Here is a 12,637-nt window from a genome sequence, read left to right on the forward strand (position 1 = left end):
CCGAAACATGTTAGTTAAATTTGCTAATGAGATCTCAGTGGTCTCTTTCAAACCAAGGGAGTTCATTATAAGGAAGTTCTTTTGAATCTGGCCTGTGCTAACATTCAGTATATAGCCTACCTATGTGCTTTCCAGGAAAAAGGGATTTGGTCATTTTTCTTGGCCATATTTTGATTCTTTCCAAGGGATTTTATGGGAAGACTTTTTTATATAGCCTCCGTCCTTCAGAGGCTTGTAATTTCTGCTGGGTCTGGCCTCAATAACTGGACTCATAAATGTGATTCTGGAAATGAGCTGCCCGGGAACTAGTTTGCTGGATGGCAGGGCCATTCTCCTCCCAGCCCACCCCGCCCCCATCGCTACCCCCACTGGCAATGATGCTGATATTCCCTCCTTGGCTTCTCCCTAGAACAACCTGAGCTTGCAGAATTACTGAGTTGCTGTGATCCCGGCAGCCTCTCATCCATTCTGCATTAAGTATAAAGCAAGAATCTTCCTGAAACAATACTCTATTAACACCACTGAGGCATGCAGATGCTTCATGCAAGCTGAAAAGATTCTGCTAAATGTAAATGGATGGGATAGGGAGAGATTGTAATGCCAAAATAACAATTTAAAAGTTTATTCAGGCTTCTGATTTTTATTTGCAAAATAAAACAACATCCTCAACTGGAGAGTGGGGGTGGCAGGTGGGAAGTAACACTTAGAATCTTTTAGACACAAATAGGAAACATAGGAAATGAAGACAGATCTGGGAAAGGAATTGATTTTAAGCAGAAAAAATTTTGAAAGAAAACTTTTAAGGTAATGAGAAATTAGTTGACAATGTTCCTTTAGCTTAATTAGATATGAGCAGTGCTTTTTGCTGTACATTTGTGATTTTCCCCAAAAAATATTTAATGCAGTCAAGTGTCTCACACGTCTTAGCTTGGATGCAATTTTCTGCTTTACTGAGTTTATCTAGACCTCTTTGTTGGCAGCAAAACAAATTTCCTTTTTTTCTACTGAAAATACATTCACTCTAGTAAATTAAACATTATTTCTTTTTTCGTTAGAAGCTTTCTTGAGTTTAAATAAGCACTTAGTTTTCCTTTTTAAATATTTTGTCATTATAAAAATAAACACCATTACCACTTTATATTGTATTTAAAATTATTGTTTTTGTCTGAAATAATCTCCAAAGAAATATCGGGTGAAAATTTAAAATATGTATGTATCATGCCTGAAACAAAACATTTTGGAAAAAATAAACAGCATTAATTTGGGGGTTTTTTAATTGCAAATTTTTTTTAAAGTTGCGATAAACTACTTTAGAACAACAAAACTTTTAGTGAAAATTCGCCCCTCTCCCCCTTGTGCCTCCCACCTTGGGTTACTGTTAGTTAGAGAAAAAGGACCAAATTGAACTCTTTGGGTGTTAAGAAGGATTAGGCCTCCCATGTTTCATTTTTGTGAGCCGGTCAGTTCTCAGTAAGCATAAGTAAGATTATCAAGTGAGTTCTTAACCTGAGGATCCTTCCAGCATCAGTTTTCCTGTTTCCCAGTTGAATTCTTGCCTTTTGATTTTGTTTCCCCCCTACTGTGGTATGGAATCCGTTCAGAAAGCGGATGAATGGAAAACCCTAAATAAGTGTAGGGAAAAGGATCCAGCTGAGCTAAAGTCAGAAGCAGCCGAACAGTCTGTACCATGCAGTGTTTTTGAAGATGGTAGTCCTTCCCAACAAAGTGAATATCAACAGGTGTGTGAAGATGAACCGAGGTCCTCTGGTGGGTTGTGTGTGTATCTCAGAGCCAAGATGACTACCGCAGATTTGCAGGGGCATTTAAATAAAAGGAATATTAGGGTGCTTGTATATTTCTTCCTCCTCTTTTACTTGTCATCTCCAAATGGAGTCGTTTCATCCAGTGGTTCTATTATATGAAGTGTTTGGAGAATGTTCAGGTGTCTCCAGATGAACAGTGCTCATTTCACACACTCAGCCTGATGGGTACCCTGAACTGCTTCATAGCCCAGGGCTTAAGTTCTGAGATCCCGGGTTTCTCCCTCTCTTTCTTTCTTTGTCTCTTTTTTCTTTTCTTTTTTCTTTTCTTTTCTTTTCTTTTCTCTCCTCTTCCCTTTTCTTTTCTTTCTCCCCCCCACCCCCTCCCTCCCTTCCTTCCTTCCATTTATTGGTTTATCTCTCTCACACCCTCCTCTTCACACACCTGCCATTCACCTGCATCAAAGCCTTCAGCCCCTTGAGCCCCCTTTTGGGTGGCAGCCCCTTCCGGCCTCTCCCTCCTTCCCACCTGGCCATAAGCACCTTCCCTGCTCTATTCTCATGCCAGCATCAGCTGACCTCAAAGCCCCTGAGGGTTGGGGTTAAGTGAGACCACCCAAGAAGAGAAGAGACCTCAGGCTGGAGAGAAGAGAGGGAGCCACCAAGGAAACTTGAAAAATTGCAGACACACTACATGTGCCATAAATCTGGCAAGGCAACTATGATGGGTTGTAAGACATGCCCAGGTCTATTCAGCTTGAGCTCCCAGAGAGACACAGTGGTGAGAGGAACCAGGCTCCCTGGGTTTGAATCCTGGCTGGGACAGGGGGAGCTGTGATCGTGGGCCAGCTACGTGTTCTTTGGCCGACAATTTCTTCACATTCTGTCCTGCTAGGGCTATACCTTACAGTCTTTTGTTAATGCTGTGTCTGATGCTGTTAATAAAGATGAGTGCCATTATTGCCGTGACCCCTCATCATTATCCATGGGAACACAGGGAGAGGATGACAATGATGTAACACGGGGGAAATGGACCAAGGGACTCAGAGATGGCGTTTGTAACCTGAGGTGTCAGGGAGTTAAGGGAGACTAGGCTTTTAGGTGGTGTGCGGTGTGTGATGTAGATAGAGTGCACACAGTGCTATTTGCCACACAAAAAAAGGTAAGAGCTAACTGGGTCGACTACTCTCTAAGATTTTTTTAAAAGATTTATTTATTTTAGAGAGAGAGTGTGCACAGGTTGGGGGAGGGGCAGCAGGAGAGAGAGAATCCTGAAGCAGACTACATACATTCTGGGCAGGGAGCCCGATGTGGGGCTCCATCTCAGCACCCTGAGATCATGACCTCAGCTGAAACCAAGTCTGCTACTTAACCAACTGAGCCACCCAGGCACCCCAAGGTTTTTTTTTATTTTTTAAGTAATCTTTACACACAACGTGGGGCTCAAACTTAAAACGCTGAGGTCAGGAGTTGCATGCCCTTCTGACTGAGCCAGCCAGGTGCCCCAGGACTACTCTCTTCTAAATATGGTGACACAGAATGAAAGTTTGTAGTTCTTTTCTGAAAGCAAAGTCATGAAAGATTATAAAATAACCAGAGAGTTTGTCAGATGATCATGTAATTGTGAATTGTTTTCCTGTTAGAACATCAGTTTAAAAGAAGGGGGGAAAATCTTAGGAAAACTTCGCAGTCAGTACTGGAAGCCGTAAGGAATGCCTTGAGGAAAGGTTCGTTATCAGGGTATCCTGTAACTATGTAACTCGTGTCGCCCCCTGGTGGGCTGTCAAAGCTCAGCGGCCAAACGCATTCGAGGCAGGTTTCCAGAGCACCTAGCTCATAATTGCCCCATAGGGACCAGCAGAATGAAAAGTCTTGATTAGATACAAATGCTTTCCCTTTCTATTTATAGGAATCTAAACCTGTTCTTTTCCCTCTTTTATGTCAGGTTACTTTAACAAGATAATTTTCATTCGGTTTGCTCTCCATGTTTGTGATCTAACATGATTATTTGCAGGCTCTTTTAACTGTAATATATTTCTTACTTTGATTCTTGTCTTTGAGGATTCCCTTAGTGCTCAGTCATTGACCCTCTGAACTGAGTTTTTATGAGTCATCCACTCATTGAGCTTCAGCTGCTATCTTTAACTAATTCCCAAATCCCTTTGTCTTGAGGAGGCACTTCCTGGGGGTTTTTTTGCAACCAAAAGGAGATTTTCGCTTGAATATCTTCTGCCACTTTAAATGCAGCGAGGCTCAAACCAAATGTAACTTTCCCTTCCTCTGAAAATATACCTTCATCCTACTTTCCTTATGTTCTTTTCGTCAGTGATACTTTTTTGCATCCATCAAGGAGGGCCAGAAACTTTGCCATTTTCTAACCTGTCCCTTTCCTCACTTCTGATACACAATCAGGCACTGGCTTTTGGACCCGAAAATCTAAATTGAAACATCTAGGGCGCCTGGGTGGCTCAGTTGGTTAAGCATCTGCCTTCGGCTGAGGTCATGATCCCGGGGTCCTGGGATCAAGTCCCACGTTGTCGGGCTCCCTGCTCTGCAGGGAGTCTGCTTCTCCCTCTGCCCCTACCCCCGTCATTCTCTCAATCTCTCTCTCTTGCTCTCACACTCTCTCAAATAAATAAATAAAATCTTTAAAAAAAAAAAAAGAAACATCTAAATCTAGATCTTCTAACATTTTAGGTAAAGCAGGCCCCATACACTTTGCCAGGAATTGTTAAAAAGCAAACACATAGATATTAAAATTCTTTTGTTTCTGGTTATTTAGTTCTCTTCTGCTCAATATTCTGGCCTAAAAACATAGTGGACTGGTTAAGTTATATTGGTTAAGTTGAAGTCAAGCACTTCACCGTAAGTACAAAATATATCATTGCATTTATGTTATCTTCCCACACAGACACATAAATTATGCCTTTTCACATCAAATACCATACAGATTCAATTTCAATTTGCCTTGTCAAATTATGGAATAATGCACTATGTTTAAGAAAAATTAATAAGTTACACTGCATCTAGACCTTCTTAGCCCTGACTCATGATCCACTCCTAACAGCACATATATCTTTTTGTTTTTAATTTTCAGATGTAACATTTATTCATGAAGGAAATAAAACATTTTTGGATAATCTTGTCAATTTTGAAAAACTGGTATGTAAATTTCATTATTTCTCCCTTTTCCCCCCTATAAGGAAAGTGTATGCTTTTCTTTCTTGCTCCAAGAAACAAATGGTTTAAGTATTTTTCTCCTTTGAATGCATCGAGGTTTCCAGGAGCTTATCTGCCGCATATTATGCGTTGTCACTAAAATGCATTCCAGTTAGAAATAGGGGTGTTAGCAAGGTTTTGAGAACCAAATATGAAAATCTGTTTTTTAGGTTTGAAAATGGAACTTCATTATGTTCACATCAGAGGTCGAGGGTGTGTTACTGAGCCAGAAATAAAACTGTAAGGTTCTGTCAGAAGGAATTCACACTCGGGAGGCTAAGCTCAACTGCTTGAAAGGCATCGCTCTGTGTCTCGGTGTGCACTGCTTCCGGGGCTCAGGAGAAAGCTTTTGGGGAGGTGTGTTCATCTCCAGTGCTCCCCACTCGGATATGAAGGTGGAATTTGTAGGGTGTGTGTGTGTGTGTGAGGGCAAGTACCACGCCTCTGTCAGCCCGTGGACAGCGTGCCTCTGTGGAGACAGCAGCTCTAGCGTAGGGCTCTCCCTGCTCACCAGTGAAAGGTCCTCAGTCAGTTCCTCCTTAGACATTACCGGAAGGCCTCTTCCTGAATTATTTCTAGGACCTTCCCAGGTTTTTTTCTCATGTAGTGGGCTCCTCCTCACCTTTCAGACTGGCCTGGGACAGAGGAGGGGTTGCCTGCAAGAACTGAGCCAAGTGTAAAGTCGGAGGGCTCCAAAGAGGCCCAGTTGACGACAAGGATGGGTCTGTCTGATAAATGAACCTTAGTATCATAGATGAGACTGTCCTTCATAGAGATGACACCAGTGACTGTCCAGAGATCCTGACCTTCGAGTGACTTTTTCAGCAATGATAGTGGGTTTGTGTAAACTCTTTTAGGAACTGACCCTCGGATCCCTGTGAACGAGGTCAGGCCTGTGACAGCAGGTTGAGGAAGGCAGGGGTTGCAGACCATGACCAAAGAGCAGTCCAAGTTGATGAGCCCAGGCGAGGTTTGGCGTCTGACCTTTGCCTCATAAGTGCCCTACTCTCACCGTCAGGTTCACTCACCACACAGAGGGTGAGGCAGCAGAGAACCGCTGTGCAACTTAAAAACCCAAATTCCTAGAATCTGGGAGACAGACATCTTGGAATATCTTGTCATAGCTCCATTTTAATCACTGGAGGATGATAGATTTGTGCTCTTTTTTTTTTTTTTTAAGATTTCTTTATTTGATGGGGTGCCTGGGTGGCTCAGACGTTAAGCATCCGCCTTTGGCTCAGGCCATGATCCCAGGGTCCTGGGATCGAGCCCCGCATCGGGCTCCCTGCTCAGCGGGAAGCCTGCTTCTCCCTCTCCCACTCCACCTGCTTGTGTCCCCTCTCTCGCTGCCTCTCTCTCTGTCAAATAAATAAAATTAAAAAAAAAAAAAAGATTTGTTTATTTGAGAGAGAGCATGAGCAGGAGAGGCAGAGGGAAAATCTCAAGCAGACTCCGTGCTGAGCACAGAGCCCTATGCGGGACTCGATCTCACAACCCTGAGATCACCACCTGAGCCAAAACCAAGAGCCGGACGCTTAACCGACGCCGCCACCCGGGCACCCCTGTGCCCAGTTATTCTTTTTTTTTTTTTTTAAAGATTTTATTTATTTATTTATTTGACAGAGACAAAGCGAAAGAAGGAACACAAGCAGGGGGAGAGGGAGAGGGAGAAGCAGGCTTCCCGCTGAGCAGGGAGCCCAATGCGGGGCTCCATCCCAGGACCCCGGGATAATGACCTGGGCCGAAGGCAGACGCTTAATGACTGAGTCACCCAGGCGCCCCTTTGCCCAGTTATTTTTAAAGTGGATGAGTCTAGGGGTGCCTGGATGGCTCAGTTAGTTAAGCATCTTCTTCAGCTGGGGTCATGATCCTGGGGTCTTGGGATCGAGCCCCGTATCAGGCTTCCTGCTCAGCGGGGAGAACCTGCTTCTCCCTCTCCCTCTGCTGCTCCCCCTGCTTGTGCTCGCTTGCTCTCTGTCAAATAAAATCTAAAAAAAAAAAAAAATTTTAAATAAAGTGGGTGTGTCTATAACTTTTCAAGTCCCTCCGCACTAAGTGCTTTGGAATCAGAGCTCAGTTAGAAGATTCTAGAAGATTCTACAGTCAAACCAACACAGCCAGAAACGGATATTCAAAGTGGGGTTTTTTTTCTACTTATTCTTTAGAGATTTCTGCTACATCACTGTGTCATGTCCTGAAGATCACAGGGTACCTCTTTGCAACCAAAGGCAATAGGCGCTAACGTTCTAGACCCTATGTAGGTTCATCTCCAGTGTTTGATATTAATGAAATGATTTGGGGCAAATGAAGCCTTTGATCAATATCTCCTTCAAACCCTGGCCAGCACATCTGGTTAAGAATGCCTAACCAGCACTGGAGAGCATGTGTGAAGATGTGGGATGAGGTGTGTCATACTGAGTGGAATTCTTTATAAAGGTCTAGTGAGTTTCCCTCTGACTAACTTAGGGGAGCATTCTTTATAAGCTACTCTTGTCTGTTGTTGAGGGCAGACTGGCAGTGGATCTCCTCCCTGAAGTGAACCAGTGGTTTGGTTAAGTTCATTGTGTCGCTGCCCCTCAGTGCCAGCAAAGTAAGAGAACAATTCGATAAAGGCCCAGATGGGAGAGAGCAATGGAAAGATCCCTGCAGCCCTCTCTCTCCCTCTGACCAGCATCTCTGGCTTCCCCTGCTTTCTCCAACATGCCAGTGGAAGCCTTTTAATGGAGTTCGTGTAGTCTAGGGTCTTGCTTTCAGATATGTCAGGACTTCAGACTGACCACAGGGAGTGAAACAAAGTCCAACAGATAGTCCTTCTGTTAGAGTCAGTAACTATCTGTACCCCTTAATTCTTTAAGATGGTTTAAGGAAATAACATGGCATACATAAGTAATCATATTCTCTTTTAAATTTTATTTTTTTAAAGATTGTATTTATTTGACAGAGCACAAGCAGGGGGAGCAGCAGAGGAAGAAGCGGGCTCCCTGCTAAGCAGGGAGCCCGATGTGGGGCTTGATCCTAGGGTCCTGGGATCGAGCCCGATGTGGGGCTTGATCCTAGGGTCCTGGGATCGAGCCCGATGTGGGGCTTGATCCTAGGGTCCTGGGATCATGACCTGAACCAAAAGCAGACACCCATCCGACTGAGCCACCCAAGCACCCCTCTCTTTTAAATTTTAAATTCCTGAAGAGAACTTTATGCAAAAAAGACAGCTAGAAAATAAATGCAAGTATAGGGCAGCCCTCTTGGGTCCCCTCCCTCTTCAGGAGCTTTGAACTATCACTCAATAAACTTTGCTTTGCTGCCCACCAAAAAAAAAAGAAAGAAATGCAGGTATACATGCACAGAGCAGGCCATAGCACCCACATGCATCCGTCAGGTGCTTGTAAGCACAACATTGCTAAAGAGAGCAGATTCTGGGGCGCCTGGGTGGCTCAGTCATTAAGCATCTGCCATTGGCTCAGGTCATGATCCCAGGGTCCTGGGATCGAGCCCCGCATCAGGCTCCCTGCTCCGCAGGAAGCCTGCTTCTCCCTCTGCCTCTGCCTGCCACTCCCCATTCCTGTACTCTCTCTCTCTCTCTGTCAAATAAATAAAATTTAAAAAAGAAAAGAGAGAGAGACAGCAGATTCTGTAATATTGGGGAGTTCCTGGTCCTCAAAGTAAATGGCACTTAAGATGTAGCCCGCCTCATGCTGACCCCCTCCTTGCACAGAGAAAACAGGGTGAATTCACATTTTTTCGAAGGACAGAAATCTATTTTACATTATACACAGCCCTGTGTTCTACTTGCATGCTGGGGAAGGAAACTGAATTTCCTAATGGAGTCAATATTTTGAAGGAATGTTTCTTAGCAAGGAACAGCGTATCGCTTAAGCAAAAACAGGATCATCTTTCACAATAATGAACCAATAGAACCTAACTGAATTAACTGGTGAGAAGCCAATTCCTCATGATGGATATTAGCTTAAGCCAGCTAGCAAGTAATTCAGTGTATTCTCTTTATCTGGCTGATACAGGCCAACCCATTAAGTCCAACAACGCGAAGGCCCAGAAGTGCGCATTGGGTCTAATGAGACGTCTGCTGTGCCCTCTGCTGTCTCAGCAGCTCTAACCGTTTCAGCCCTGAGCTATTAAATAACGAAGAAACAGACGTTTTTCTATTTTTCTTCTCAACTCCTCCATGTCGAGAGCGTCATCCTTTACCAGATCTTCCTCCTCCTCCTCCTCCTCCTTCCTGCTTCAAGAAAGCCAAAGATGAGGACCAGGACTGGGGTTTCACTGCGGCGCTCAGTACTCAGCCTTGCATCCGCTCCTGTGAGCCACACAAATGGAACACGATAGAAATCAGTGTGACGCCATAGCTTAGAATGAGAGACCTGCCCTGGGAATAGCGGTCAGATTTGGGGAAGGAAACGTAACAATACATTCACAGGCATGAATCACGTCTCATTTCCTTTACAAAGGCAGCCTGAGCTACTGCTCTAATCACTGTCCTATTTAATTTTCCGCTATTGAGTAGAAATAAATTAGAAATACAGTGGAGAACAATTTAATAAGTAGGTCATGTTCAAACAAAGTTTCTATAGTTTTGACAGATATTAAATTAAAAAATTTTGTACTAATATTCTTTAAGCAATAATTCATTGAGGGCTTGCTGTATATGGATGAGCCTTTGCTTGGTGTGTACACGCAGGATGGGAAAGATAAGGACACATTTGGGGAAGTTTGGAGGACCAGATAATGAATAATGTTGATTCTCGAATAATAGGATGATGTTTGGATTTTGAGATGGCAAATTAGAAAGTCACTGTGGATTTTCCAGAGGACTAGAACATGATAGCAACAGTGTTCGGAGATTATTCTAGCAACCAGAGGGGAGGAATAGTAGTGCAGAATGTTGTCCTAAATGCTGTCTTTCTCCTTCACGGTGGAACACTAAAAACGAGAGAGCTAGAAGACTGTTGGAGGTACCTGAGTATGAGCTCATGGGATCTGGTCAAAGGCAGCCATAAGGTCAAGAAGACTTCTGCCTGCAGATCAGTGAGAACTTCAAAGAAAGAAATTAAAGCAAAATCCTGAAGACCATAGGAGGGAATGTAAATCATAAACAGAGAACAGTCTCTGTAATGACACTGGTGTTTTAGAAAATGTTTGCCTTTTGTAACTATCTCCTTTCCTGTCCTGATTTGAGATACGGAGTCTTTGATGCCACCAGTATTCCTACGGGCATTCAACACGTATGCGGGAGTCACCGTGTGCCATATGACAGGTGCTAGGCATGCAGAGCCCTCTAGTGGCACCCAGCCTAGAGGAGGCGCAAAGATCCCGAGCAGTGCCGACCACACAGGCCAACCTATACTGTCCCGAGGAGCCTCCCCGATTCAGAAGGGAAATCTCAGAAAGGCTTCACGGAGAAGAGGCAAAACATCCCCTGACATGAAAAGCCTAGGCAGATTCGGACAGGGAGATGGGGGTGGGGGTGCTGGATTTCCTGACACTGTGTAAACAATGGGCTGTTAGAGTCCATGGCACGTGGAAATGCAGGGCTCAGTTGGACTCTGTGCAGCCCGGGTTGAGAGTGCTGTTTCTGCAGACGAAGACCGAATATCCTTTTGTAATCTAAGCTCAATATTCTCAGTTAAAGTCCAGTTCCAACTACAGCTCTTCTGTTTGCACCCAAGGGTGTAAAATCCTTCCATCCCGGCAGGTACCGCTATCCCAGCAGCACCCTAAATGACCCTTCCATTGATACGTTTCCTGCTCTCCCTTGCAGCACATGATTGCCGACACTGTCCGAACCCTGAGACACTGCAGGACTAATCAGTTTGGTGAGTACTGGGAGTCGGGCATGGGATGTCAGCTCACCGCCCCTGGGCACAGACTGCGAGCCAGTCACAAGTGTTTGGTGGGAATGTACTGAAACAGATTATAAAGTGTAATATGCAGATGCTGTATTCTCTTCTCATTTCGTCACTGCCTGTTTGGGATGCAGAGGAAGACAAGATACGGCAGCTTTTCATCCTCTCTCGGCAGCAGGTTTCCCCCATACAGAGTGACTTTAGATGATCAGAGGCTCCCCACCCTACCCCTGACCCAGAAAGTCTGCTTGCTTGTCCCGGGGCTCCCAATTACCAGTGGGTTTATCAGGGGTGACCCTGTCCCTAAACTCCTTGTTTGGAGGCTTCCTGGAATAGGAACACAGTTTGCAAAAGTGCCTGAAGCAGCCTCCCAGAATCTTTACTCCTCTCCAACAAAAACTTCCTGTCTGGAGCCACCTTTCACTGAAAATGTATTTTTCTGAACACTTCTGTGGACTCCCCACTGAGATGAACGTATGTAGGAATATGTGTTCCTTTTTAAACCTCAAGCATAATTTACACTATGTTTAAATAGCATTAAAACCCTGCAGGAAGGAAGGAAATCAACTCTGTTGAGTTCAAGGAGCGTTCACATGGGCACCAGCCTCCCGACACCAGTGTTGGTGATAGGTGCATGGAGACCGTTAACACAGAGCAGAAAGCGGAGCCTCAGAGAGTTAACCCGTTCGGCAGAGTCCGCCTGATTTCCATCCTCTTTTCTTTGCCTTGTGCAGGTCCTGTAGATAAGAAGGGCAGTAAAAAAAATTAGAAAGTTAAATTCAGTAATTACAAATCAATCAAGGCTGACCGCTAAATAAAGCTTTAAGTAAAACATCCTCATCATAAAGTAATTGTCTCAATAATACAAAGTACACATAAAGTAGAAAGACCCAAGTCCTACTTCCTAAGGATAGGTGCATATTCTTAAGAATTTTTTTCTGTCGCGGCTGGTCTTGACTGGCCATATTGTCCCCTACAAAGCAACGGAAATTCTGTATGAATTACCAAGTTTCTGCTTGAAAGGGAGAGTTACCAATACAGGACCTAAGTTTTTAAATACTTACATCAGTTACTGCCGCCTGATACGTGCTTATGTAATTCTCTGTGAAGCACACAATAGATTCACTTTCTGTAGAAACGGTGGTAATAACACTGTTGTGGAGATTCATTCAAATGCGTAAGCATAATGTTGCTGAGTGTGGGGCTCATAGTCCTTTCATCCTCCCTTGCCTCCCAAGTACTGGTGGGTGCTCAGCTCATTCTAAGACATCAGTCTCACTGACCAAGAGACTCTGCAAGTGTGGGCACGAAGGTTATACTGGCTTGGTGACCTCGACCCTGTCCTAACCTCCCATCACCAGGGAGTAAGTCTGCGCAGTACAAAGCATAACTCTTTGTGTTCTGTATTTACATATCTTTAAAAAATTGTGTTTGTGACTGAATTAGTGAAATTAATTTTGACAGTTTATGTAGACCTAGCAAACCCATGTCAGCCACCGGGATAAAATAAGATGACATTGATCAAGCCACTTAGAAATTATACAGTGCCAGGCAGCCGTCACTGTCGTGGTTGGGACCATTCATTCATTCTGCCATCTTCAGGCCAAAAAATTAAGAACAAGATTATCTTTGTACCACTATGTTTCCTAAGCCAGTATTTACTAAACCAAAAGCAGTCTCTCAGGGTCTCACAGAGAAGGTGTTCTAGAATAATACAACTTTTTGGTCACTTCCAAACAAGTGGAATGGTAAAAAACTTTAACTCCTGGTGTTCCGACTCTTCGAAACCAGGAAGCCTCA

At 44.1% G+C, this 12,637-nt stretch overlaps 1 protein-coding gene across 2 annotated transcripts in view; it reads left to right on the top strand.

The window, feature by feature from the left end:
* Nucleotides 1–12,637, top strand: part of RAPGEF5 (Rap guanine nucleotide exchange factor 5) — a 154,805-nt gene that overhangs the window by 137,043 nt on the left and 5,125 nt on the right. For both annotated transcript variants that reach the window (XM_081800431.1, XM_081800432.1), the window contains exons 19-20: nucleotides 4,858–4,922; nucleotides 10,753–10,807. In XM_081800431.1, the coding sequence (XP_081656557.1) occupies nucleotides 4,858–4,922; nucleotides 10,753–10,807 (120 nt within the window). The remainder of the gene's footprint in view (nucleotides 1–4,857; nucleotides 4,923–10,752; nucleotides 10,808–12,637) is intronic.

Source organism: Leptonychotes weddellii, chromosome 12, assembly GCF_054177405.1.
Source record: "Leptonychotes weddellii isolate Sample4059 chromosome 12, ASM5417740v2, whole genome shotgun sequence".
Classification (NCBI taxonomy): Eukaryota; Metazoa; Chordata; class Mammalia; order Carnivora; family Phocidae; genus Leptonychotes; species Leptonychotes weddellii.